This window comes from Mustela nivalis (genome assembly GCF_964662115.1).
Source record: "Mustela nivalis genome assembly, chromosome: 6".
In the NCBI taxonomy this organism is placed as follows: domain Eukaryota; kingdom Metazoa; phylum Chordata; class Mammalia; order Carnivora; family Mustelidae; genus Mustela; species Mustela nivalis.
In genome coordinates this window covers 59,842,692-59,869,250 of record NC_139025.1, presented here as the reverse complement: position 1 = coordinate 59,869,250, position 26,559 = coordinate 59,842,692, and the positions used below count along the sequence as shown (strand labels likewise).

The following is a 26,559-nucleotide window of genomic DNA, read 5'->3' as shown; positions in this document are numbered from 1 at the left end:
AATCAACACTTGGGGGCCATTGAATGCCAGGCACTGAGCAAAACACCTTCATTTACATGATGGCATTTAATTGGATTTTCTTTTGGTTTTTAAAATAATAGTGAAATATAACACAGAAAAATAAACAAAATAGAAAACAGGAGTTTATCACAAAAAGAAAAGTCAAACAACTATCACCAAGGTTAAAATGCAGAATAGTGCTACTATCCCAGGATTCCTCCTTTTTGTGTCCACCAATCACCGTCACCTTCTCCACTCCCAAAATGACCACTATTTTGACTCTTACTGTTATTACTTTTTTTTTTTTTGTAATACAGCAGCTGAGCATGCATCTGCAAGTGCTATAGTTTTTGCTGTCTTGTTTTTTAAACCTTATATGATGATTTCATTCATATGTGGAATTTAAGAAACAAAACAGATGAACATAGGGGAAGGGAAGGAAAAAATAAAATAAGATAAAAACAGAGAAGGAGGGCGCCTGGGTGGCTCAGTGGGTTAAGCTTCTGCATGCGGCTCAGGTCATGATCTCCTGGTCCTGGGATCAAGTCCTGTATAGGGCTCTCTGCTCAGCCGGGAGCCTGCTTCCCCAGCCCACCGCCTGCCTTTCTGCCTATTTGTGATTTCTCTTTGTGTGTCAGATAAATAAATAAAATCTTAAAAAAAAAAAAAAAAGGAACTGAGAGGGAGGAAAAGCTTATCAATACGAGACCCTTAAGAGACTCTTAACTATAGGAAAGGAACTGAAAGTTGTTGGGAGGAGTGGGGGGATGGGGTAACTGGGTGATGGACATTAAGGAGGACAGTTGATATAATGAGCATTGGGTGTTATATGCAACTGATAAGTCACTAAATTCTACCCCTGAAACTAATAATGCATTAGATGTTAACTAGATTGAATTTAAATAAAAAATTTATAAAATAAACCCTACATGAATGGACTCATATAGTGTATACTCCTTATGTTTGGCATAATAGCTCATAGAGATTCATTTATGTTGTTTTACACAGATGAAGGTTGTTCACATCCTTTATTGCATTTTATGAATATACCACAATTAATTTATGCACCCTACTTTTGATGGGTATTTGGTTATTTACCAGTTTTTAGCTATCATGAATGAAACTGCTATGAATATTGATGCACATGTTTCTTAGTGCATGTTTACATGCATTCCTATTGGGAGTGGAATTGCTGGGTCATAGAGTATGTGTGTATTCAACTTCAACAGAGAATGCCAGTTATTGCTTCTTATAACATCAGAAACTCTGGACATCAGAAACTCTGACGATGCTGAACCTAGGAGTATAATATGAACTCTCCAGAAGTCTGAATCTCATGTCTCTAGCACAATTCGTTTAAATGCATAAAGAACGTGAGTGCCAAGTAAGCAGTTGGTTTAAAGGAGGCATAAGCGGCCGATCTAGGAGACTCCAGGCCAGGAGGCTCTTTGCGACTAGCAAGAGTCCCAGCAAAAGCCCAGCTCAGCTTAAGTTTTGGCTTGTGGTCCCCAAAGGCGCCCCTTGGAACGGCTTCCGCCGGCTTGGGACCCACAGCGCGGAGGGATCCACAAGAGTCAGAGCGCGGACGCGAGGCGGCGGAGGACGCGCTGCTTGTTGCCGAGCAACGGAGCGCGTTCTTCCTTCCAGTAGAGCCTGTCCGAGCCCACCCGGCTGCTCGGCCCCCCGGAAGGCGGGCGGGATATAACGCCGGGCCGAGGCACTGTCCACCTTCTCGCGGTCTGAATGGGAGCAGAGGCGTCCCGGCAGGCGGGTGAGAGACCGGCTGGGGACGCTGGGGACTTCGTCTGGGAGGCTGTGGGAAGAGGCTGCGATATTGGCGCGGAGCAATCGTCGTCTCCCGTTCTGCCTCTTTAATCCACACTAATCGCCGAGAAAATCAGCGTAGAAAACAGGGCTGGGGTTGGAGAGGGTCTCGGGTCTAGAGCAGGCTGCGATGCCCTCGGAAAGAGGGAAAACCTGGTGGAACGGAAAGATAGGGTGACGACCAGGCTGTGGGGAAAGGAAAAGGAGTCAGGAAGGCGAAGGACAGGAAGGGATCAGAGGGAGTGTGGCAAGGGAGAGGAAGGTCGCAGTGGAGGGAATTCAGTTTCCAACTGCCTGACCTTTCCTGGTGTCCCTCGACAGGGGCTGATTGTTTGGGGGCAAGCCTTACACACCATTAGGAGATCTCCCCCACTAAGGTCAGAGTGTCTAATTTTGGACTAGGAAGCTGTTTTCTGAGTGTGGCCCCCAAACCCTTTGGTGGGCAGTAGGACACCTCAGGCTTCCTGAAAGGATTCTCTAGCATCCCAGACCGCAGATCCACGGTGAAACTATCGCCAACTACCATTGCAAGAGTTTAAAGTTCGATAGTTCTTTTTATTATTCAACGTTCAAATATAAAATTTCAACAAATTGTTTTTTTTTCTCCTGTTACAGCTTTATAAAGGTATAATTTATATTCCATAAACGGCAGAGAACATACAGATTAGTAGTTAGCATAATGCATTACAATATCATGTACAGGTGTACAATTTGATAAGTTTTGACGGATGTACCCATCTTTGAAACAATTGCTACAATCAAGATAACTGACTCATCTTTTCCCCGTTTTTATTTAAAAATTTTAAAGGTTTATTTATTTATTTGACAGACAGAGATCACAAGTAGGCAGAGAGGCAGGCAGAGAGACAGGGGGAAGCAGGCTCCCCGCTGAGCAGAGAGCCCTATGCGGGGCTGGATCCCAGGACCCTAGGATCATGACCTGAGCCAAAAGCAGAGGCTTCAACCCACTGAGCCACCCAGGAGCCCCTATTTAAATTTCTGATAACTGAACCTTTCCATTCCTCTGTTCCCTTTGGTATCCATCCCTGTTCTCACCTGCTCTAACTGCCCAATACCAGCTACTGATCTGCTATGTGACACCATAGAATCGGTTGCATATTCTACAATTTCATACAAATGGAAGCATACAATATATACGGTTTTGTATCTGGCTTCCTTTACCCAGCATAATGATTTGCCAGGACCTTTGCCTCCATTACTGTAGCTTTATATTCAGTTTTGAAGTTGGATTGTGTAAGCCCTCTAATTTTTTAAAAAATAATTTTAATGATTTAAAGTTATTTAAACTTGTATATGCATTTTAGAATCAGCTTGTAATTTCTGTTAAAAAAAAAAAAAAAACAAAGCCTGGCAGAATTTTGATTGGAATTCCATGGGATCTATAAATCTATATGGGGGTAATTGCTGTTTTAAACAATGTTGAGTCTTCTAGTTAACAAACATGGTTTGGAATTTTATATAGGTCTTTAATTTCTCTTACCAATGTTCTGTAATTTTCAGTGTAGAGATTTTGGACATCTTTTGTTGGACTTATTCTCAAGAATTTAATGTCTTTTGGGGTATTACTTTTCAGTGGTTTGATGCTAACATATTAAAATATGGTTGATTTTGTATGTTAACTTGTTTCATACAACATTGATAAGTCACTTATAGACAACTAGGGATTGTTTTGTAGATTCCTTGGAACTGTTGACCTAAAAATCATGTTACTTTTTCCTTTCCAATTTATTCCTTTTATTTCTTTTCCTCACCATATTGCAATGGCTAGGACCTCCAGTACAATGATGAATAGATATGGTAAGAGTTGAGGCACTTTTTAATATTTTGTTAATGGATATAAAGGTCCACCTACTTGCTTTCATTAACAATGTTACAATGAACAATTAAAAAAAAGAGTTGTTACACTTTTGTCTAGTTTTCAGTTTTAGTGGGAGAGCAAAAATATAATGTTAGCTGTATTTTTTTTTGTAAATTCTCTTAATCAGATTGATGTAACCTATAAAACATATTTGCACAATTATTTCTTTATTATTATCATGAGTGGGTGTTGGATTTTGTCAAATGGTTTTCTACTATCCATTGAAATGATCATATATTTTCTTCTATTTTCTACTCATACAGTGAACTATGTTGATTTTCAAATGTTAAATTGAATTTTCAGCCCTGAAATAAACTCTTTATGATCAGTATATATTATACCTTTAAAAATTTACTTCTGGATTTGATAAACTAATATTTTACTTAAGATTTCTGGATCTAGGGGCACCTGGTTGGCTCAGTGTGTTAAAGCCTCTGCCTTCAGCTCAGGCCATGATCCCCAGGGTCCTGGGATCAAGCCCCCCATTGGGCTCTCTGTTTAGCAGGGAGCCTGTTTCCTTCTCTCTCTCTCTGCCTCTCTGCCCACTTGTAATCTCTGTCTGTCAAATAAATAAAATCTTAAAAAAAAAAAAAAGATTTCTGGATCTATATTCATGAGGGATCATGAATATAGGGAAAAAGCATTTCCCTTTTAAAAAATGATTTTGTGAGGTTTAGTATTATAGTTATGTACGTCTCAAAATGTTACCATATTTTCTGAAAACACTTGTGTAAGTTTGGTGTTCTTTCTTGACTACTTGAGAGAACCACCTGTACCTGGAAGTGTCTTTGTGGTAAGATATTTGGTAATGAATAAGCTTATTTAATATAGGACTATGAGGATTTTCTGTTTCTTATGTTAATTTTGCTAAATTGAAAATTTCAGAGATTTGACCATTTTATCTAAATTGTTAGATTTGTTGCTATAAAGTTGTTTGTTATATCTTCTTCTCCTTTCATATCTTTAGGACCTGTAGTGAAAAGCACTTTTTTATTCTTGATATTAGTGATTTTTTTCTTTTGTTTATTCTTAAACAGTCTAGGTAGCAGTTTTCTCAAAGAATTTTGTTGATGTTATTGAAAAAACAGTTCTTGGCTTCTTATTTTCTCAATTTTTTTTCTATTTTCTGTTTGATTGATTTATGTCCTTATATCCTTATATTTATCTTGGGTACACTTTACTCCTCTTTTTTTAGATTCTTAAAGTAGAACCTTAGGTTATTGATTTTAGACATTTTTGATTTAAGAATTTAATCTGTACTGTTCCTTTTAGGCACTACTTTAGCTCCATCTCACACATTTGATACGTTGTATTTTCATTATTATTTAGTCTAAAATATTTCCTAAGATTTAATATTTTTGTATTCTATTTTATTGTCTATTGATTTTTTTGTCACATTTCTTTGTATGGCTTTAAAAAACTGTTTCTCTAGGAATTACAATATACAATCTTAACATTTCACACTCTGGAGTTAATGTCAAACTAGTTCACATAAAATGTAGCACTCTTACAACTATAGTGACCTTACTGACCCTATCCTGGTCTTTTTGGTTCTTGTCATATGTGTTGCATCTATTTATACAAACACCCCACAAGACAATTTGGTTTTCATACAACTGAAAAAAAAAAAGACTAAGAAATTGTATTTTAAACTCATTCAGATATTTTCCATCTCTAATCTTCATTTCTTCCTGAAGATTCAGATTTTCCTCTTATATAATCTCTCATCAGTCTGAAGTAAAACCTTTATTATTTCTTATAGTTTTCTAGTCTGCTGGTGAGCAATTCTTTTAGCTTCCTTGTGTCTGAATATGTCTTCATATTGCTTTCATTTTTTAAAAGAATATACTTGTTAGATACATAATTCTTTGTCAATAGTTATTTGCTTTTTAAGCCTATTACAAATCTTGTTTCACTATCTTTTGGTTTCAGTAGTTTTTAATGGGAAGTTTTTGTCATTTGAATTGCTTCCCTATAAAAAATGTATTGTTTATCTCTCTCTGCTCTCAGTATTTTATCTTTAACTTTGATTTCCAGTAGCTGACATGTGGTTTTCATTGGTTTTATCCTGCTTGGAATGTACTGGGTTTCATTAGGTATTTCTTCAGGTCTGAGAGGTTTTCTCACACTTATTTGTTTAAGTATTTTTTCACCCCATCTTCCTCTCCTTTCAGGATACTGCTTACCCATATATTAGAACTTATGATACTGCTTCACTGGGTTCTGAGGGTGTTCCCTGCACTGCCCTCTCCCCAGATCTCTTCTTTCTCTTTTAAATATTGAATAATTCCTGTTGATTTATCTTCCAATTCACTGACTCTTTTCTTTGACTTCTCCATTCTGTTAGTCCAATTTTTATTGAAAGTATATTTTTCAGATATAAAATTTCTATTTTTTCACTTTTATGTCTATCCTAAGACTTTCTATCTTTTTATTCCTCATTAGCCTATCTCCCTTTACTTCATTAAACATAGTTATAATAGTTTCCTTAAAGGCCTTCTTTAATAATTTCAACTTTTGTGTCGTCTCTGGACTGGTGTCTGTTCATTATGTTTGTCCTTGAGAATGAGTCACATTTTCCTGGATCTTTTTATGCTGAGTAATTATTTTTCTTATTATATCCTGGATGTTGTTAATGTTTTGTTGTGTAGACTGTGGATTCTGCTATATGCCTCTGAAGAATGTTGATGTTTTTCATTTGGCAGGCAATTCACCAGGTTACACTCACTGTAAACTCCATCTGACTCTCTATATTTGGAAGTTAAGTTCAACTAAATCTTGCTTTAGCTTTTTAAGCCATTATTGTGCTGCTTTGAGTTTGTCCTACATATGCACAGTTCAGAGGTCAGTCTAAACTTGTATGGGGTTTAGATACAGAATTGGGGGATTACCTTCTCTGGCTCTCTCTCCTTTGGGACTTTTTTCTCACTCCTCAGTAGTGGTTGTTGCCAGTGGTCTTTTCTCTGATTTGTCTGGCCAGAATGATGAAGGGCTTTCTATCAAAGTTTTTGCCACCTGCACTATGCCATTCTACAGTATGGATGGTATTTAGGGAAAGGCCACAATAGATCTGGAAACTTACTTCCAGAAGGTGTTTCCACAAGTGTCTATTCTCTTCCACAGTCTGCCTGCTTTTGTTTACTTTGAAGAATCCTGAGGTATTTGTTTTTTATATTTTTCCCAGAGTTTATCAACTGTTATTAGTAGGGGATTTTCTATGGATGTAGAAGTGGAACTCCAACAAATTACTTTTGAAATTGAGAGCATGCAACATTTAACATGTCACAACCATGGTGATAATAATAATAAAATTCTTTTATTTAACTGTTTTGGCTATCTGAACAAATTAGATGAAGGAAGTTCAAGAAGGAAAGACAGAACATGGGGAGAAGAAAAAGGCAGGGAGATATTTCATTGTTCCATTACCTGTTATGTATTTATGTTTGTATGTATATATATCACAAAGGCTATGGGCATATTCTGGGTACTGGTTTTTTTTTTTTTTTTTTTTTTTTTTTAGATTTTATTTATTTATTTGACAGAGAGAGATCCCAGGAGACAGAGAGGCAGGCAGAGAGAGAGAGAGGGAAGCAGGCTCCCTGCTGAGCAGAGAGCCCGATGCGGGACTCGATCCCAGGACCCTGAGATCATGACCTGAGCCGAAGGCAGCAGCTTAACCCACTGAGCCACCCAGGTGCCCTGGGTACTGGTTTTAACAGGAGAATGTTTTTAGAGTCTTGAAATTTCTATCAGCTTCTGAATAATTTTTAACCAACACAATGTAAGTGTGAATTACTATTATTGATATGCTTAAGATTAAAGACAGCAAAACAAATATTATAGAAAGTATAAAAAATAGAAAAAAATACAATTATCTTATTCTTTTAGCAAAGTTGTTAAAATGATCATAATTATTTATTAAGCTTTTTCATAAATTATAATCAGTGCAAAAACAGGTCTCATTTCTACCACTGCTATTGCAAAAATAAGTAGTTGTTTTCAGAATATTTTTATTTTCCTTGCAATGTGAAGATTTTACTAGATGTGATAGACTTTCTTTGGACTTAGATATTTCTTTTGGAACTTATGTGTGTATTGGAAGTTGATGTTGATGTGAAATTTAGGGAGCAAATTGAGTTGATATTTGGCCCTGGACCCAAGAGAACCTAAATCTTGTTCTTAATGTGTCACCCTTCCCTCTCAGGCACCCATTACTATACATAGACAAAGTCAAGGCCTCCATCTAACCAGCTGGTACTTTGGCTCTATTCTCAATATAATAATCTGAGGAAACAGGCCCAACATATAAAGGATTTCTTTCCCTAGGTGAGGTGGTTCCATGTTGCTTAGAACCAAGTTTTCTGGTGGTCTGCTCTGTTCATGTCTACCTTAGTTGAAGTCTAGAGCAGAGTATGAGTATTCTCTTCCAGTAGGAGGAATGGCCACATCTGCAAGAACCAGAGAGCAACCTGCCCCAGAATCTAGAGAATCCACTAGCCTGCTCTCTTTGGGTTCTAGCCATTTATGGTTGGAGAGCTTGATTCTCATGTCTGATCATACCGTGGAGGAGAGGAAAGAATGTTGGTTCTTGGCTTTTCTGACTACCTCACTGTTCAGGCACTGAACCTCCTGGGAGAGGAAAAAGGAAAAGGTTTGGAGTTCCAATAATTGGGGAAGAAGCAGAAAGTGAAATTACTGAAATTACTATTCAGGTTGTAAAGATTTCAAACACATCTGTCCCATTTTAAAGTATAAAGTAAACTTAGCCTGAATTGTGAGCAGCAGGCTTGACACCTTAATACTTTTGGTGATAGTTACATTATTTTTCCTTAAGAATCTCCAAATCAGGGTTGCCTGGGTGGCTCAGGGGTTAAAGCCTCTGCCTCCGGCTCAGGTCATAATCTCAGAGTCCTGAGATCCAGCCCCCCATGGGGTTCTCTGCTCAGCAGGGAGTCTGCTTCCCCCCCCCCCCGCCCCCCATCCCCTGCCTGCCTCTCTGCCTACTTGTGATCTCTGTCTGTCAAATGAATAAATGAACTCTTAAAAAAAAAAAAAAAAAGACTTTCCAAACCAGAACTGGTCTCTTTCTTTTAATAAATTACTACCCAAAAAAGGGAACATGTTATTTTCCCATGAGACTGGATTTTAAAAGTCATTTTTACATATTTTGTAGTGTTGAGGGTTGGGTGGGGGAAGGAAAGTCACTAAGCTTTGTAGACTGCCCCATTTAGCATTGAGATATCACCTACCTTGAAAACACAATAGAAGTTCTTGTCAAAGGTAGAAGTTCTATATGGATGTGAAGAGCAACTTTCCTATGAAGAGCTCAAGGGCGTGTACTGAGAAATGTTAGACAATGAACACTTGATAAACTTCAATAGCAAACCAAAAGCCTGAGAGAAGTTGGGATGGGAATACAAAGCAGGAACTAAGAAACAAAAGGGAAGTGAAATTGGGAAAGTCAAGTCAGATTCTCATCAAGGATTAATGTGCCTCTGTTCCGTGCTCTCTTCCAGTTACAGCCTTTTGTAGGAAGAAATGCAGATGGTGTCAGCGTGAGCATATTACCACCTGTGCAAACAGTAATAGCCAAAACACCATGAGGAGGATTATACAGCATGTTTTATAAAAAGGGAAACTTCCTTAAGGGTTTTGGAAGTAATTTCTAGGGGTGCCTGGGTGCCCAGGTGGCTCAGTGTTAAGCCTCTGCCTTCAGCTCGGGTCATGAACTCAGGGTCCTGGGATCGAGCCCCGCATCGGGCTCTCTGCTCAGCGGGGACCCTGCTTCCCTCTCTCTCTCTGCCTGCCTCTTTGTCCACTTGTGATCTCTCTCTCTGTTAAATAAATAAATAAATAAATAATATCTTTAAAAAAGAAAATCATTTCTAATATTCATATACTATTGTGCAAAAAAAGAGCAAACAGTATATTATTTTCACTTTTTAAAATGAAATCTGGTTATGGATAGAACTGAACTCTTCAAGGTCTGGGCATTGGTGGAGATGGGTACAGAAAGAGCGCCTCTTGATTCCCAGATGAGAGCTCTGCCATATAGCAGGGTCTTCTGTTTGAGAATTGCCAGCAAATATTAGATATTAAAAGCAATATGACTATATTTAGAGGCTAAATAAGATGTTTTGTTCATATTGCCCATAATGTATGATAAATGAATAAATCTAATTGTAAAGAACTTTTTTTATGAATTAATGTAAGTCCAATCAAGAATGTGGATAAGAGGGGTCCCTGGGGGGCTCAGTGGGTTAAGCCTCTGCCTTCGGCTCAGGTCAGGATCTCAGGGTCCTGGGATTGAGCCCCACATCGGGCTCTCTGCTCAGCAGTGAGCCTGCTTCCCCCTCTCTCTGCCTGTCTCTCTGCCTGCTTGTGATCTCTCTCTCTCTGTCAAATAAATAAATAAAATCTTTAAAAAAAAAAGAATGTGGATAAGATGATAAGCAAAGAAATGCAAAGCAAAATAAAATTTTTTCCACATTTATGTGTTAAATCTGTCTTTTTTGGTATATGGCATAAAATGAAGTCTAATTTTCCCCTCCCCTGTCCTATAATCTACCAATTGCCTCAGCACAACTTACTGAATAATTCTTATTGACAATTTAACACTGTTTTTACAATATAACTCATAGTGTTCTTAATTCTTTTGCTCAGTCTATGTGATGATTCTAACAATAGTGTATCCAGTTTAATTCTTAGATCTGTGTAAGTTTTAATTATCTTGTTAGATTACTGCTCCCTCATTTCCCTTTTACAAATTTTGCCTAATCTATCCTGTTTTTTATTTCAAATGAATCCAGAATTACTTTTGAGAGTCTAAAAATAGAATTTGTAGATTTGGATTAACACAGTATTTTGGAAAGCCCTTATGTAATTACAATATTTGATTTTTTTTCACCAAGGGACATTAACTATTTAGTCACATCTTTTATGTCCTTCGGTAAAATTATAAACATTTATTTAGTTTAAGTATGTTTCTCATTGTGTTTATTGCTAGATACTTTTAAAAAATTATAATGGAATTTTATCACTGTGTTTTTGAATGGGTCATTTTGGTCAAATGGAAGTTATTGATTTTGGTATAAAATTTTAAAAAATTTAAGTGTTGCATAAATCTATTATAATTCTAAGTAGTTCTTTGGTTTAGAGCTTCTAGGTAGATAATCATATTTGCAAATAATGGTGATATTCCATAGATGTTTCTGCTTTATTTTTTTTTAAAGATTTTATTTATTTATTTGATAGAAAGAGAGATCACAAGTAGGCAGAGCAGCAGGCAGAGAGAGAGACAGGGAAGCAGGCTCTCTGCTGAGCAGAGAGCCCGATGTGGGGCTCGATCCCAGGACCCTGGGATCATGACCTGAGCTGAAGGCAGAGGCTTTAACCCACTGAGCCACCCAGGCGCCCCTGTTTCTGCTTTATAATTTTTTTTCAAAGAACCTTGGCGTTGGGTTTCCTAAAAATACACAAATTAGTTTTTCTAATTCATTATTTTCTGGTTTTATTTTCATCGTTTTACCCTTATTTCTCAAAATTCCCCTCTTCTTGGCTTCTGTGGAACTCTTCCCGTTTTCCTCTCTGTTGCTCCTACTCATCCCACTTCCCAGAGATGAATCCCAACTACCAAAGAATCTGTAATTGGGCCCTTCTCTATTTATATTTCCTGTTAGCCTGGCTTTTGTTAAATGACCTCAGATCTCTCAGGATCTAAAAATCTACTTCAGGATCATAGATGAACTGGCCCTGCTGAATACCAGGTTAATAAATACACCTAACATAAAAATTTACCATTTTAACCATTTTTAAGTGTACAAGTCACTGAATAGCAGAGGTTTTATTGTGCACTTGGCTATGAAGAAGACTTCATCAAGATGATTCAAAGTTCCTATTTTATGAAGGATCTTTAATCACTTTCATTTACTCCTTCTCTGTGGCCAGATCCTGTCAGTTCTACCTGTTAATGTCTCTGTTTTCACTCTGCTCCATTACCAATGCCAGCCAGGCCTTATGCTCAAGCTGTGGAGATTCTTCTTTGCCTCTCTCCCTTTATTCTTTGTCCCCCTCAATATCCCCCAAGCACCAGATCCTATCAAGCTATATTCTGTTAAAAGTTTTTGAATGGTTTTCAGTAGCCAAGAGAAAAAGTACGAATATTTGGCATGCGAGGCCTCATGATCTGGCTGCAGCCTACCTTGTTGCTGATCACCTTACCCCTGTCATACAGTCTGCTCTAGCTCTGGAGGCATATTGAGGGAAGTGGGCTGGGTGAGAGATGGAGGAACCCACCACCAGTTGGAGAAAGAAGAGGAAACTGCCATCTTGGCCCAAGAGTAGGGATTTGGCCCTTACGTTGCCAGAGCCTTCATTTTTTTTTCCCCCTCCCCAGAGAACCTGTTTATCTGAAATTTTATGTGAAAATGTCTCATTTTAAAATTGTTGGTACAAATTTGTATCTTTGAAAAATTTGGAGCAATTGTAAAATCTGTTCATGGGCTAGCTTCCCTTCAGTTGATGGTCTCTATTCTCTCTTAGGGTTTCTTTAGATTCTCTCTGCCTGTCTCTCTTGTCTGGAATTGGGACATTACATTATAGTCTAAAGAAATGTTAAAACCAATCGGAGTTTCAGGAATTCCTATTGTAAAAAGGTTACTGCTTTGAAGGTTTTCCATGGTTCCTGTGAAAAGGCCAATGGCTGGATTTAAAATGACATAAACTAATACTACCCACTTGGGCCTCTGGGAGCACACCGAGCATTGTACCTTAAGAGGTTTTTTTGAGTTCGACTTGTATTTATCGACATGAGTTTTGTTATAGATATGTAATATATTGTTGTTATTTCACAGGACAAATTAGCCAAGATGTCCGCAGTTTCGAAGCATTTTGGACTGAAATACAAAGAAGAATCCTACATCTTTAAAGAGCTTGAGAGGATTCGACAGGAAACTAAAAAGGATCTTCTCCAATTCCAGCAGAAGTTGGCCCCCAAGCCGGCTGTGGATGAAGCTTCAGTGTGCGGCCTCCAGGCCCTGGGCCCTGCCCGTCCTGGGGAGAAGGGCAGCGCCGCCTACGATGGACCCCCAAAGCCATCAGGGTCCCCTCGAGCTAAAGGCCCTACGACCCTCACTGCGGCCCTCCTGCAGCAGGCGCCCCGAGGCGCAGCGCGGCCTCCGGCCCCGAGCGAGGAGGCCGCCCCGGGAAAGACCCGGCGGTTTCGCCCCCAGGACTTCTACGTGCGGAGCTCTGCGTTCCTCCGGCACCCGCTCCCGAAAAAGCCGCCGGTCATCGCCTCCAGGGCTGGCACGTCCAGACCGTTAGTTCTGATGCCGCCCCCAGCGGCAAGGGAGAGGCCCGGGGCGCGCCTGGGCGGGAGGAGCCCGCGGCCCACGGGCCTCCAGCCGGTCCCGCATCCCGGCCGGGAGCGCGGCGTGAAAGAGGGCACGGCTCCGCCCGCAGCGGCCCGCCAGGCCAAACCGAGGACGCGCAGCTCCATTTCCAGCCGGGAGGGCGACGCGGAGGCAGGCGGCCGGCGGAGGAGAGCCGGGGCTCACACCCTCTCCTTGAGCCGGGCCGTAGCCAGCCGACCGCTCGGGTCAGTTTCCGAAAGCCAGCGGGGGAGCATCCGGCTGGGCCGCTCGCGGGAGGCCGCTCAGCCGGTGCGAGTGATCCCGACTTCCATAGAGGACATCATCGCCTCCTTGCAGTCGGAGGCCCAGCTGGCCTCCGACCAGACCATCAAAGAGCTCATCCAGAGTGTCCTCGGCGAGAACTACGACCTTAAAATGGAAGTAGGTGAACCAGAAGGAGAATTAATATTTTTCCTGGATAAATACAACTTAAGGAAACATTCATAGCATATTTAAGTGCATCGGGTGTGTTACAAGCTAGATAAGCTAGACAAAACACCGGGGGCTTATTCAAGGACTTAGAATTTGGAATTCGAATTTTAAAATATTCCATCCAGGGGAGCGTATACTCTCAGTGAAAGAAATTGAGAGATTATCTCAAAAATTAACTCAAAGTACATTGGTTGTAGACTCGAGTTTTAAATACATCACTGGTAACTTTTCGTTTCAAAGTCGTTGTGACTATTGAGTTTCAAAATAACATGTTTTCGATAGAAAACAGTCATTTTCTGTTACAGCTTGGGATTGGCAGTAAATTTTTACACTAAGCACATCACTATATTACTGTTAAGAAGTTGAATTTGTAGTTCTTTGATATTTTTAGGGAAAAATCACTCTTAATATGTACGTTTTTAAAGATTTTATTTATTTATTTGACAGAGAGAGAAGTGAGAGAGAGCAGGAGGCAGGGAGGAGGGGGCAGAGGAAAAAGGAGAGATAGAAGGAGAGAGAGAGGGGTAGAGGGAGAGGAAGGGGTCGAGGAAGAGGGAGAAGCAGGCTCCCGGCTGAGCAAGGAGCCCCTTGAAGTGGGGCTCCATCCCAGGACCCCAGGATCATGACCTGAGCCTTAGGCAGATGCTTAACCAACTGAGCCACTCAGGCACCTCTCTCTTAAAAAAATTTTTTTAAAGAATTTACTTCCTAGGCATTCCCAGTTATAGAGATGCTAAGTGATTCTTTTGTGCCAAGCAAAATGAGATATTGTATGCATTTGTCCCCAAAACCTCATCAGGTGGATACCTATAAAAGCCCCATTTTATACAGGATGTTTCCTAGCTTTAGTGTTGTTAAAGGATTGGCTCAATGTCCCGAACTAAGAAATGGCAGAGCTGATTCTACCCCAGGTGGTCACACCCCAGAGACTGTACCGGAAACATTCCAAAACTGTCCATTCCTTGATTGTGATATGTACCCAGCAGGGAGCAAAGCTAGATAGGCTAAGTTAAGATATATATTTTTAAAGATTTTATTTACTTATTTATTTGACAGACAGAGATCACAAGTAGGCAGAGAGGCATGCAGAGAGAGAGAGGAAGCAGGTTCCCGCAAGAGCAGAGAGCCCAATGTGGGGCTCAATACCAGCACCTGGGGATCATGACCTGAGCCAAAGGCAGAAGCTTTGTTGTTGTTTAAAAATTTAATTTATTTCTTAATCAATTAATTAATTAATTAACTTTTAAATATTTTATTTATTTATTTGACAGATTATAAGTAGGCAGAGAGGCAGGCAGAGAGAGAGGAGGAAGCAGGCTCCTTGCTGAGCAGAGAGCCCGATGTGGGGCTCAATCCCAGGACCCTGGAATCATGACCTGAGCCGAAGGCAGAGGCTTTAACCTACTTAGCCACCTAGGTGCCCCATAATTTTTTATTTTTTATTAACACATAATATACTATTAGCCCCAGGGGTACAGGTCTGTGAATCACCAGGTTTACACACTTCACAGCACTGACTATGGAGAGCACTCACCTTGGAGAGGGGCACATACCCTCCCCAATGTCCATAACCCAACCATCCTCTCCCTCCTCCACTCCCCCCCCCAGGAACCCTCAGTTGGTTTTGTGAGAGAGTGTTTTTCATTTTTTTCTTTCCCTACTCCCCAAACCCCCCATTACTTATTTATTTGACAGAATCACAAGTAGGCAGAGAGGCAGGCAGAGAGAGAGGAGGAAGTAGGCTCCCCACTGAGCATAGAGCCTGATGTGGGAATTGATTCCAGGACGCTGGGATCATAACCTGAGCTTAAGGCAGAGGCTTTAACTCATTGAGGCTCCCAGGCACCCCTGACAAATTCTTCATATCAGGGAGATATATGATAATTGTCTTTCTCTGATTGATTTACTTTGCTCAGCATAATATCCTCTAGTTCCATCTACATTGTTGCAAGTGGCAAGATTGCATTTCTTTTGATGGCTGCATAGTATTCCATTGTATATATATACCACTTCTTCTTTATCCATTTATCTGTTGATGGACATCTAGGTTCTTTCCATAGTTTGGCTATTGTGGACATTGCTGCTATAAACATTCGGGTGCACGTGCCCCTTTGGATCAATACATTTGTATCTTTAGGATAAATGGCCAGTAGTGCAATTGCTGGGTCGTAGGGTAGCTCTATTTTCAACTTTTTGAGGAACCTCCATGCTGTTTTCCAGAGTGGCTGCACCAGCTTGCATTCCCACCAACAATGTAGGAGGGTTCCCCTTTCACCACATCCTCGCCAGCATCTGTCATTTCTTGACTTATTAATTTTAGCCATTCTGACAAGTGTGAGGTGGTATCTCATTGTGGTTTTGATTTGTATTTCCCTGATGCCGAGTGATGTGGAGCACTTTTTCATGTGTTTGTTGGCCATCTGGAAGTCTTCTTTGCAGAAATATTTGTTCATGTCCTCTGCCTCTTTCTTGATTGGACTATTTGTTCTTTGGGTGTTGAGTTTGATAAGTTCTTTATAGATTTTGGATACTAGCCCTTTGAGGGCTAGTATCTGATATGTCATTTGCAAATATCTTCTTTCATTCTGTCAGTTGTCTTTTGGTTTTGTTAACTGTTTCCTTTGCTGTGCAAAAGCTTTTGATCTTGATGAAGTCCCACTAATTCATTTTTCCCTTGCTTCCCTTGCCTTTGGCGATGTATGTAGGAAGAAGTTGTTGCGGCTGAGGTGAAAGAGGTTGTTACCTCTGTTCTCCTCAAGGATTTTGATGGATTTCTTTCTCATATTGAGGTTTTTCAACCATTTTGAGTCTGTTTTCATGTGTGGTGTAAGGAAATGGTCCAATTTCATTTTTCTGCATGTTGCTGTCCAACACCAATTATTGAAGAGGCTGTCTTTTTTCCATTGGACATTCTTTCCTGCTTTGCTGAAGATTAGTTGACCATAGAGTGGAGGATCTATGTCTGGGCTCTCTATTCTGTTCCATTGATCTATGTGTCTGTTTTTGTGCCAGTACCATACTATCTTGATGATGACAGCTTTGTAATAGAGCTTGAAGTCTGGAATTGTGATGCCACCAACTTTGGCTTTCTTTTTCAACATTCCTCTGGCTATTCGAGGTCTTTTCTTGTTCCATATAAATTTTAGGATTATTTGTTCCATTTCTTTGAAAAAAATTAATCATAATTTTTGGGGCACCTGGGTGGCTCAGTGGGTTAAAGCCACTGCTTTCGGCTCAGGTCATGATTTCAAGGTCCTGGGATCGAGCCCCGCATCGGGCTCTCTGCTCAGCAGGAGGCCTGCTTCTCTTCCTCTCTCTCTCTGCCTGCCTCTCTGCCTACTTGTGATCTCTGTCTGTCAAATGAATAAATAAAATTTTTTAAAAAATTAATTGTATTTTGATAGGGATTGTATTAAATGTGTAGATAGCTTTAGGTAGCATAGACAAATGTCACAGTATTTTTTCTTCCAATCCATGAGCATGGAATGTTTTTCCATTTCTTTATGTCTTCCTCAATTTCTTTCATGAGTACTTTATAGTTTTCTGAGTACAGTTTCTTTGTTTCTTTGGTTAGGTTTATTCCTAGGTATCTTATGGTTTTGGGTGCAATTGTAAAGTATCATATCATCTGTAAAGAGTGATATTTGACTTCTTCTCTGCCAATTTGGATGCCTTTAATTTCTTTTTTGTTGTCTGATTGCTGAGGCTAGGACTCTAGTATTATGCTGAATAGCAGGGGTGATAATGGATATCCCTGACATGTTCCTGACCTTAGTGAAATAGCTCTCAGTTTTTCCTCATTGAGAATGATATTTTCGGTGGGTTTTTCATAGATGGATTTGATGATATTGAGGTATGTACCCTCTATACCTACACTTTGAAGGTTTTGATCAAGAAAGGATGCTGTACTTTGTCAAATGCTTTTTTAGCATCTATTGAGACTATCATGTGGTTCTTATTCTTTCTTTTATTAATGAATTATATCACAGTGATTGATTGTGGATGTTGAACCAACCTTCAGCCCAGGAATAAATCCCATTTGGTTGTGGCGAATAATTCTTTTAATGTACTGTTGGATCCTATTGGCTAGTATTTTGGTGAGAATTTTCACATCTGTGTTGATCAAGGATATTGGTCTGTAATTCTCTTTTTTGATGGGGTCTTTGTCTGTTTTGGGGATCAAGCTAATGCTGGCTTCATAAAATGAGTTTGGAAGTTTTCCTTCCATTTCTATTTTTTGGAACAGTTCCAGGAGAATAGGTATTAATTCTTCATTAAATGCTTATTAGAATTCCCCTGGGAAGCCGTTTGGCTCTGGGCTCTTGTTTGTTTGGAGATTTTTGATGACTGCTTCAATCTCCTTACTGGTTGTGGGTCTGTTCAGGTTTTCTATTTCTTTCTGTTTCAGTTTTGTTAGTTTATTCAACTCTAGGAATGTATCCAATTCTTCCAGATTGTCAAATTTGCTGGCATATAGTTGCTCATAGTATGTTCTTATAATTGTTTGTATTTCTTTGGTGTTGGTTTTGATCTCTCCTCTTTCATTCATGGTCTTATTTATTTGGGTCCCTTTCTTTTATCCTTTTTGATAAGTCTGGCCAGGGGTTTATCAGTCTTATTAATTCTTTCAAGGAACCAGCTCCTAGTTTCATTGATCTGTTCTACTGTTCTTTGGTTTCTATTTCATTGATTTCTGCTCTGATCTTTATGATTTCTCTTCTCCTGCTGGGTTTAGGCTTTCTTTGTTGTGTTTTCTCCAGCTCCTTTAGGTGTAGGGTTATGTTGTGTATTTAAGACCTTTCTTGTTTCTTGAGAAAGGCTTCTATTGCTATATATTTTCCTCTCAGGGTTGCCTTTGCTGTGTCCCATAGATTTTGAACAGTTGCGTTTCATTATCATTAGTTTCCATGAATTTTTTCAATTTTTCTTAATTTCGTGGTTGGCCCATTCATTCTTTAGTAGGATGCTTTTTAGCCTCCATATATTTGGGTTCTTTCCAAATTTCCTCTTGTGATTGAGTTCTAGCTTCAGAGCATTGTGGTCTGAAATATGCAGGAAATGATCCCAATCTTTTGGTACCAGTTGAGACCAGTTGACACCCAGGATGTGATCTATTCTGGAGAATGTTCCATGTGTACTAGAGAAGAATGTGTATTCTGTTGCTTTGGGATGGAATGTTCTGAATATATCTGTGATGTCCATCTGGTCCAGTGTGTCATTTAAGGCCTTTCTTTCCTTGTTGATCTTTTGCTGGGATGATCTGTCCATTTCAGTGCAGGGAGTGTTAAAGTCCCCTACAATTATTATATTATTGTATTATTGTCGATGTGTTTCTTTGATTTTGTTATTAATTGGTTTATAGAGTTGTCTGCTCTCATGTTAGGGGCATAGATATTTAAAATTGTTAGATCTTCTCATTTGGACAGACCCGTTAAATATGATATAGTGTCCTTCCTCATCTCTTATTATAGTCTTTGGCTTAAAATGCAATTGATCTGTTTATAAGGATTGCCACCCCAGCTTTCTTTTGATGTTCATGAACATGCTAAATGGTTTTCCACACCCTCACTTTAAATCTGGAGGTGTCTTTGGGTCTAAAATGAGTTTCTTGTAGACAGCATATTGATGGGTTTTATTTTTTTTTAATCCATTCTGATACCCTGTGTCTTATGATTGGGACATTTAGCCCATTTACTTCAGGGTAACTATTGAGAGATACGAATTTACTACTATTGTATTGCCTGTAAGGTGACTGTCACTGTATATTGTCTCTGTTCCTTTCTGGTCTACTACTTTTAGGCTCTCTCTTTGCTTGGAGGACCCATTTCAATATTTCCTGTAGGGCTGGTTTGGTGTTTGCAAATTCTTTTAGTTTTTGTTTGTTCTGGAAGCTTTTTATCTCTCCTTCTATTTTCAGTGATAGCCTAGCTGGATATAGTATTCTTGGCTGCATGTTTTTCTCATTTAGTGCAGTGAATATATCATGGGAATTCTTTCTGGCCTGCCAGGTCTCTGTGGATAAGTCCACTGCCAATCTAATATTTCTACCATTGTAGGTTATAGACTTCTTGTTGGGAGCTGCTTTCAGGATTTTCTCTTTGTCACTAAGACTTGTAAGTTTTACTATTAGATGATGGTATGTGGACCTATTTTTATTGATTTTGGGGTTCTCTGTGTCCTGAATTTTGATGCTTGTTCCATTTGCCATATTAAGGAAATTTTCTACAATAATTTGTTCCAATATACCTTCTGCACCCCCCTCTTTCTTCTTCTTCCAGAATCCCAATTATTCTAATATTGTTTCTTCTTATGGTATCACTTATCTCTCGAATTCTCCCCTTGTGGTCCAGTAGTTGTTTGTCTCTCTTTTGCTCAGCTTCTTTATTCCCTGTCATTTGGTCTTCTATATCACGAATTCTATCTTCTGCCTCATTTATCCTAGCAATAAGAGCCTCCATTTTTTATTGCACCTCATTAATAGCCTTTTTGATTTCAGCTTGGTTAAATTTTAGTTCTTTTATTTCTCCAGAAAGGGTTTTTATTTCTCCAGACTGAGTTTCTGTAATACCTTCCATGCCTTTTTCGAGCTGAGCTAGCACCTTGAGAGTCATCATTCAATACTCTAGATCTATTATATTACCCATGTCGGTATTGATTAATTAGGTCCCCATCCATTGGTACTGCCTATTTTTTCTTTTTTTTGTGGTGGGTTTTTACACCTTGTCATTTTATCCAGATAAAAGTATATGTATGAGAGAATAAAATATTAAAAGGGTGGCAAAGACCCCATAAAATTGTGTGTTTTATAATCAGAAGAGACCCCAAATCTTGGGGAGAGGAAAGGGGGTAAAAAGAAGTTAAAAAATTTGAAAAAATATATTAGACTGGTGAATAGAACAGAGCCACCCACTTGATTTTGGGTGTATTTTGGTCTCTTAGAAGAAACTACCTTCCAAAATTTTAAAGAAAGAAATACACACACATGTGCGTGCTCGTGCACACACACACACACACACACACACACACACACACACACAGTTAAACACGACGAAGGGATGGAATATGAGTAAACATGAAAATTTTAAAAAAATTCTGAAAAAGGAGTTAATAAGATAAGTTGTTTGGGAAAAGAGAGAAAAAGAAAGTGGAGAGAATTTGCTCAGGCTGGAGACTAGAACAAAGCCCTGTGCTAGATTGCTAAATTTAGGGTATATTTTGATCTATTATAAGAAGTTGTATCCCAATGTTTTTTTAGAAGAAAAAACCCTATTTGTATACAAAAAACAAAGTTAGATACAATAAAGGATAAAATATGACTATAATAATAAAGGTTCAAAAAGATTTTTTTAAAAAATAAAGGTATTTTTAAGATAAACTAGTTAAAAAACGTTAAAAGAGGAAAGGGCAAAAGTTAATAAAATTGAAATAAGAACAAAAATAAAATTTAAAAAATTTAATTAACTTTGTAAGATTAAACAGTCATGGAGAGAAAGCCATGAATTCCATGCTTTGCTTTCCCTTTTCTGGAATTCCGCTGTTCTCCTTGATCAGTGAGCTTGGTCCTGGCTGGATTTCTTGCTGCTCTTCTGGGGGAGGGGCCTGTTGCAGTGATTCTCAAGTGTCTTTGCCTGAGGTGGAATTGCACTGCCCTTGCCAGTGGCCCATCTAAGTAATCTGCTTGGGTTCCCTCTTGGGAGTTTTTGTTCCCTGAATGCTTTCCATAGAGCTCTGGAGGATGGGAATGAAAATAGTGGCCTCCCAACCTCTGGCCCACAGGAGCCGAGAGCTCAGGCCCCACTCCTTAGTACACCTTTAGAGAAAAGTGCTCAATCATTCCCATCTCCCATTCTCTGGCCGCACTCTGAGCTCACCTGGCCTATGATGGAGTGTTTCTGTTTCTGGCGCACAGCCCTGTTTGGAGTCTCCAAACCCAGCAGATTCCTGCTGCTCCCCGAATCTACCACTTGTGTGTTCCCTGCTCAAAGAGCAGTGGCCTGATGGTGCCACGGATCACAATTTAAGGTAACCCCCATCTGAGAGCTCACTCCTTGTCTTTGTCTCTGTAGCCGGCTTAATACCTGCGAGCTTTGCTACACTCAGACACCTCTGATCCTTCTGTGACCCCATAGGACCTGAGACCATTCTGTCCCTGTGAGGGCTCCACCCCCTCTTATCCTCTGGAGCAATGTCCCTCAGTGGAGCAGACTTTTAAAAGTTCTGATTTTGTGCTCTCTTGCTCCGCTGCTTGCTGGGAGCTGGTCCCTCCCCCAGCAGTATATTTCCCTGTTGCTTCAGATTCACTTCTCCGCAGGTCCTACCTTTCAGAAAGTGGTCAATTTTCTGTTCCTAGAATTGCTGCTCTTCTCTTTGACCTCCTGTTGGATTTTTAGGTGTTCAGAATGGGTTGATAATTACCTAACTGAACTCCTGTGACCTGATGTTATCTCAGCCTGCTACTTCTCTGCCATCTTGACTCCTCCTTCTCCTGTAAGTTTTAAAAACCTTAAAGGCAGGGACACCTGGGTGGCTCACTTGGTTAAGCTGCTGCCTTCTGCTCAGGTCGTGATCCCAATGTCCTGGGATTGAGTCCTACATTGGGCTCCTTGCTTGGCAGGATGCCCGCTTGGCAGAAGCCCTGCTTCTCCATCTGCCTCTGCCTGCCACTCTGTCTGCCTGTGCTCACTCTGACAAATAAATAAATAAAAACTTAAAAAAAATAAATAAAAAAACTTAAAGGCAGAGGCTTTAACCCACTGAGCCACCCCGGCACCCCAGAAGTTAAGATAGTTTGTCCATTTATCTAGACTTTGTTGTGACAGGGACATTCAAAGCAAAAATAGTAACAAGGGAATCTGGGTCTTACAGAAAGACAGAGGGAGGAGGGGAGAAGAAGGGACGGGGGGAGAGTGGAGCGAAAGGCTGAAAAGAAGAAACAAGAGACCTAGTTTTTTGAGAATGGCATTGAGGATGACTGTAAGAGGGAAGAAGATTCTGTTACTGTTCTTAGCTCTGGCACCAAAGCTCTTGTTAGTATACAGAATACTGCTGCCACATTATGTCTTTTAAAAAGTTTCAGCCCCAAAATACACTCTAGCCTGTAAGGAATGTGATCATAAAGCCCATTAGGGAACAAAAACATGTAAGGACAAGAGTCCCCAGTCCCCAGTGTTGTCTTTGACCTAATGTTTGTCAGCAGAATAGGATAAATGTTTTCACTTAAAACCCACACCTCCTCATACTTACTCAACAGATGAGTGTGGCTGTTTTAGGGCCCTTTCAAAATGGGGATTTCTTTTCTTTTTCTTTTTTTTTTTTAAAGATTTTATTTATTTTTTTGATAGAGAGAAATCACAAGTAGGCAGAGAGGCAGGCAGAGAGAGAGAGGAGGAGGAAGGCTCCCTGCTGAGCAGAGAGCCCGATACAGGACTCGATCCCAGGACCCTGAGATCATAACCTGAGCTGAAGGCAGTGGTTTAACCCACTGAGCCACCCAGGCACCCTCTTTTTTCTTTTTTTATTATGTTCATTTAGCCACTATATGGTACATCATTAGTTTTTGATGTATTGTTCAATGACTCATTAGTTGTACATAACACCCAGTGCTGTGCCTGGGTGGCTCAGTTGGTTAAGAATCATTCTCTGGCTCATGTCATGATCCCAGGGTCCTGGGATTAAGCCCTATGTCAGACTCCCTGCTCAGCAGGGGAGTCTGCTTCTCCCTCTCTCTCAGTCCTTCCCCCTGCTTATACTCTCTCTTCCTCTCACTCTCAAATAAATAAATAAAATCTTAAAAAAAAAAAAAACCCAAAACACTCAGTGCTCATCACAACACGTGCCCTCCTCAATTTCCACTTCCCCTCCCCTCTAAAACCCTCAGTTTGTTTCTCAAAGTCCATAGTCTTTCATGGTTTGTCTCCCTCTCTGATTTTTGCCCCTTCAGTTTTTCTCCCCTTCTCCTATGGTCCTCTGTGCTATTCCTTATGTTCCATGTATGAGTGAAAGCATACAATAATTGTCTTTCTCTGCTTGACCTATTTTATTTAACATAATCCCCTCCAGCTCCATTCATGTCAATGCAAGTGGTGGGTAGTCATCCTTTCTGCTGGCTGAGTAGTATTACATTCTGTATATGGACCACATCTTCTTTAACCATTTGTCTGTTGAACGGCATCTCATCTCCTTCTGCAGTTTGGCTATTGTGGACATTGCTGCTATGAACATTGGGATGCATGTGCCCTTTCTTGTCACTACATCTGTATCTTTGGGATAACTACCTAGTAGTCCATTGCTGGGTCATAGGGTAGCTTTATTTTTAACTTCTTGAGGAACCTCCATACTGTTTTCCAGAGTGGCTGCACCAGCTTACATTCTCATCAACAGTTTAAGAGGGTTCCCTTTCTCCACATCCTCACCAACATTTGTGGTTTGCTGTCTTATTAATTTTTGCCATAGTAACTGATGTTAAAGGTGGTATCTCTTTGTGGTTTTGATTTGTATTTCCCTGATAGCTGGTGATACTGAGCATTTTTTCCTGTGTCTGTTAGTCATCTGTATGTCTTCTTTGGAGAAGTGTCTGTTCATGTCTTCTCATTTTTTGACTGGATTATTTGTTTTTGAGTGTTGAGCTTGAGAAATTCTTTATAGATCCTGGATACTAACCTTTTATCTTTAATGCCATTTGCAAGTATCTTCTCCCATTCTGTGGGTTGCCTCTTAGTTTTATTGACTGTTTCCTTTGCTGTACAAAACATTTTTTATTTTGATAAAGGTTCAGTATGGGGATTTCTAGTTAGGTTTTGTGTGGGTCTCACAGAAAAAATAATCAGGAATGTGCACTGACAAGCTTTAATAGAGAGAACGAAGGTCTCAGTGCCTGATCCTGTAGGAAGTAACTCTGTGACATAGTCAAGGTACTTGACAAAAAAGGGGGGCCCATATTAGAAACTGGCTCAGAGTCCTGCACAGTTGGGAAAAGTTACATTTTCAGAGCAAGGGCCAGAAGAGAGGAATGCCTTTGCTCTGAACCCATTTTGAGGAGCTCAAATAGAATAAAATATAAGAAGAAAAAGTGTCAAATGAGGAATGGATACCAGGACAGTGAATTCTGTTCTTTCTGACATTTTATTTGTCTTGTGTTTCCTTTCGCGGTGCTTCAGCTACCTGAATTATTGAATGTAGAAGAGGGGTCAGGAGCCAGGGACAGTAATGCTGTGTTATAGGACTTAGCCTGTATCAAATGCCTTAGTCCATCCCTGCTTTCCATTATACTGATTTTGTACTTTCATGATTTTTAGTGCTTAAGTGATTTCATTTTTCCTTTTTAAATTTTTGCTTTCTCCACCCCAAGGATTCCAGAAGACAAACCTCTGTATTATTTTGAATAAAAGTGCTTTCAAAAGTTTTATTAGGGTAAGAAATGACTGTGGCTGGCTAGGTAGGTGATAGATTGTAATAAAAAATGCAGTTGTTAAAGTAGTATCTAAATTATGGTTTTAAGAATTCCTAAGATGATGATGATGATGATGATGATTAGATTTTATTTATTTGACAGAGAGACAGTGAGAGAGGGAACACAAGCAGAGGGAGTGGGAGAGGGCGGAAACAGGCTGAGCAGGGAGTCTGATGTGGGACTTGATCTCAAAACTCTGAGATCATGACCTGAGCCAAAGGCAGATGCTTAACAAGTGGGCCACCCAGGCACCCCAGAAATTCCCAAGATAGAATAAGTCATTTGTTTGAAACATTTATAATTTATATAAGCAACATCCTTTCCAAGATAAGGAATATGGTTCTTCACTTTAAATATTTTACCTTACAGTCACACAGCAAATCTCAGAGGGAAAGCTGGAGGAAAAGACAATCTTGGCAGGATGTGTAGTCTCTGTTTAGAGCTTGAGCAAGGCCATTCTCGACCTAGCATTCAGAGTTTCACAAACAATAGGCCAAAAGTTGCTTAGAATGCCTGAGGATTAAATTTAGCTGTCAAATGTAGGTCAAACATACGAACCAAGTTTTCTCATCCATAACACTACTGACATTTTGGGTTAAAAAATTCTTTGTCATTGGTGGCTGATCTGTGAATTGTAGGTTGTGAATGACATTAGCACAGTCCTCTTACTTCCTTACCCCTGCCCAAGTCATGACAATCAGAATATATGTATGTTGCCAAATGACATCCTGGAGAGTAGGGCACCCTCCCTCCACACATTAAAAGAATCACTGGCCTAAACAATGTGAATAAACCATGGCAGGAAGAATAGAAATGTTATATGGTCCTATGTTTGCTTTACTGAGGAATCAATTATTCTCAAAATACATTCTAATTATATGAGACTAAAATTCAGAGACTACCTTCCAGATATTAATTGAGGATGAAGGAACCATCTCAATCTTGCTCCTTTCATGTGTAGTTGCTTTTTGCCACAGACCTCAAAAGAAAAATGGCTTAACATGACCTAGGTAAGAAAGAATTTATGTTCCAAGACCTCCCATGAACAAATAATGTTTAGCTCACAAATGTTGTAACATAAAATTTATACCTACTTAAACTTCAGGGAAAATTAAATAGATGAACTTTCCCCTACTTCTTCCCCACAGCTAAGTTCATTGTATATAAGACAAATATGAGAATACTCCAAAAGGTGGAGAGAGGAAGACAGACTGTTTAGGGACTTTGGGTTCCAAGGAATCATATACTGATGCTTCCTTGGGCTTTCTTTTTTCCTCCTATCCTTTAGACTTGGAGATAAAGAAGCTGGCAAGCTAGGAATGCCAATGGATATAGAAAAAGCTCCAGTGAAGGGCAGCTCTCTTTAGCCAAGTGATCAAGAAAGGGACAGACTATAAAGACAAAACTTTTAGTCAATAACTGCTATTCAAGCCAGAAAAAGCAGGAAAAAAAAAAAAATCTATGGCCCCATCTCCACCCCACCAGCCAAGGCTGAATGGGGATCCTGGACTGTTAGTCTCACCAGACTGTAACAAGTTACCCCAGACTTCTCCCCACTGAGG

At 39.7% G+C, this 26,559-nt stretch overlaps 1 protein-coding gene across 7 annotated transcripts in view; it reads left to right on the top strand.

Annotated features, from left to right (window-relative positions):
* The first annotated feature begins 1,657 nt into the window (after positions 1-1,657).
* TTC6 (tetratricopeptide repeat domain 6) overlaps positions 1,658-26,559 on the top strand; it is a 222,677-nt gene continuing 197,775 nt past the window's right edge. For all 7 annotated transcript variants that reach the window (XM_082737772.1, XM_082737774.1, XM_082737775.1 and 4 more), the window contains exons 1-2: positions 1,658-1,771; positions 12,556-13,497. In XM_082737772.1, the coding sequence (XP_082593898.1) occupies positions 12,571-13,497 (927 nt within the window). In that variant the 5' untranslated portion in view covers positions 1,658-1,771; positions 12,556-12,570. The remainder of the gene's footprint in view (positions 1,772-12,555; positions 13,498-26,559) is intronic.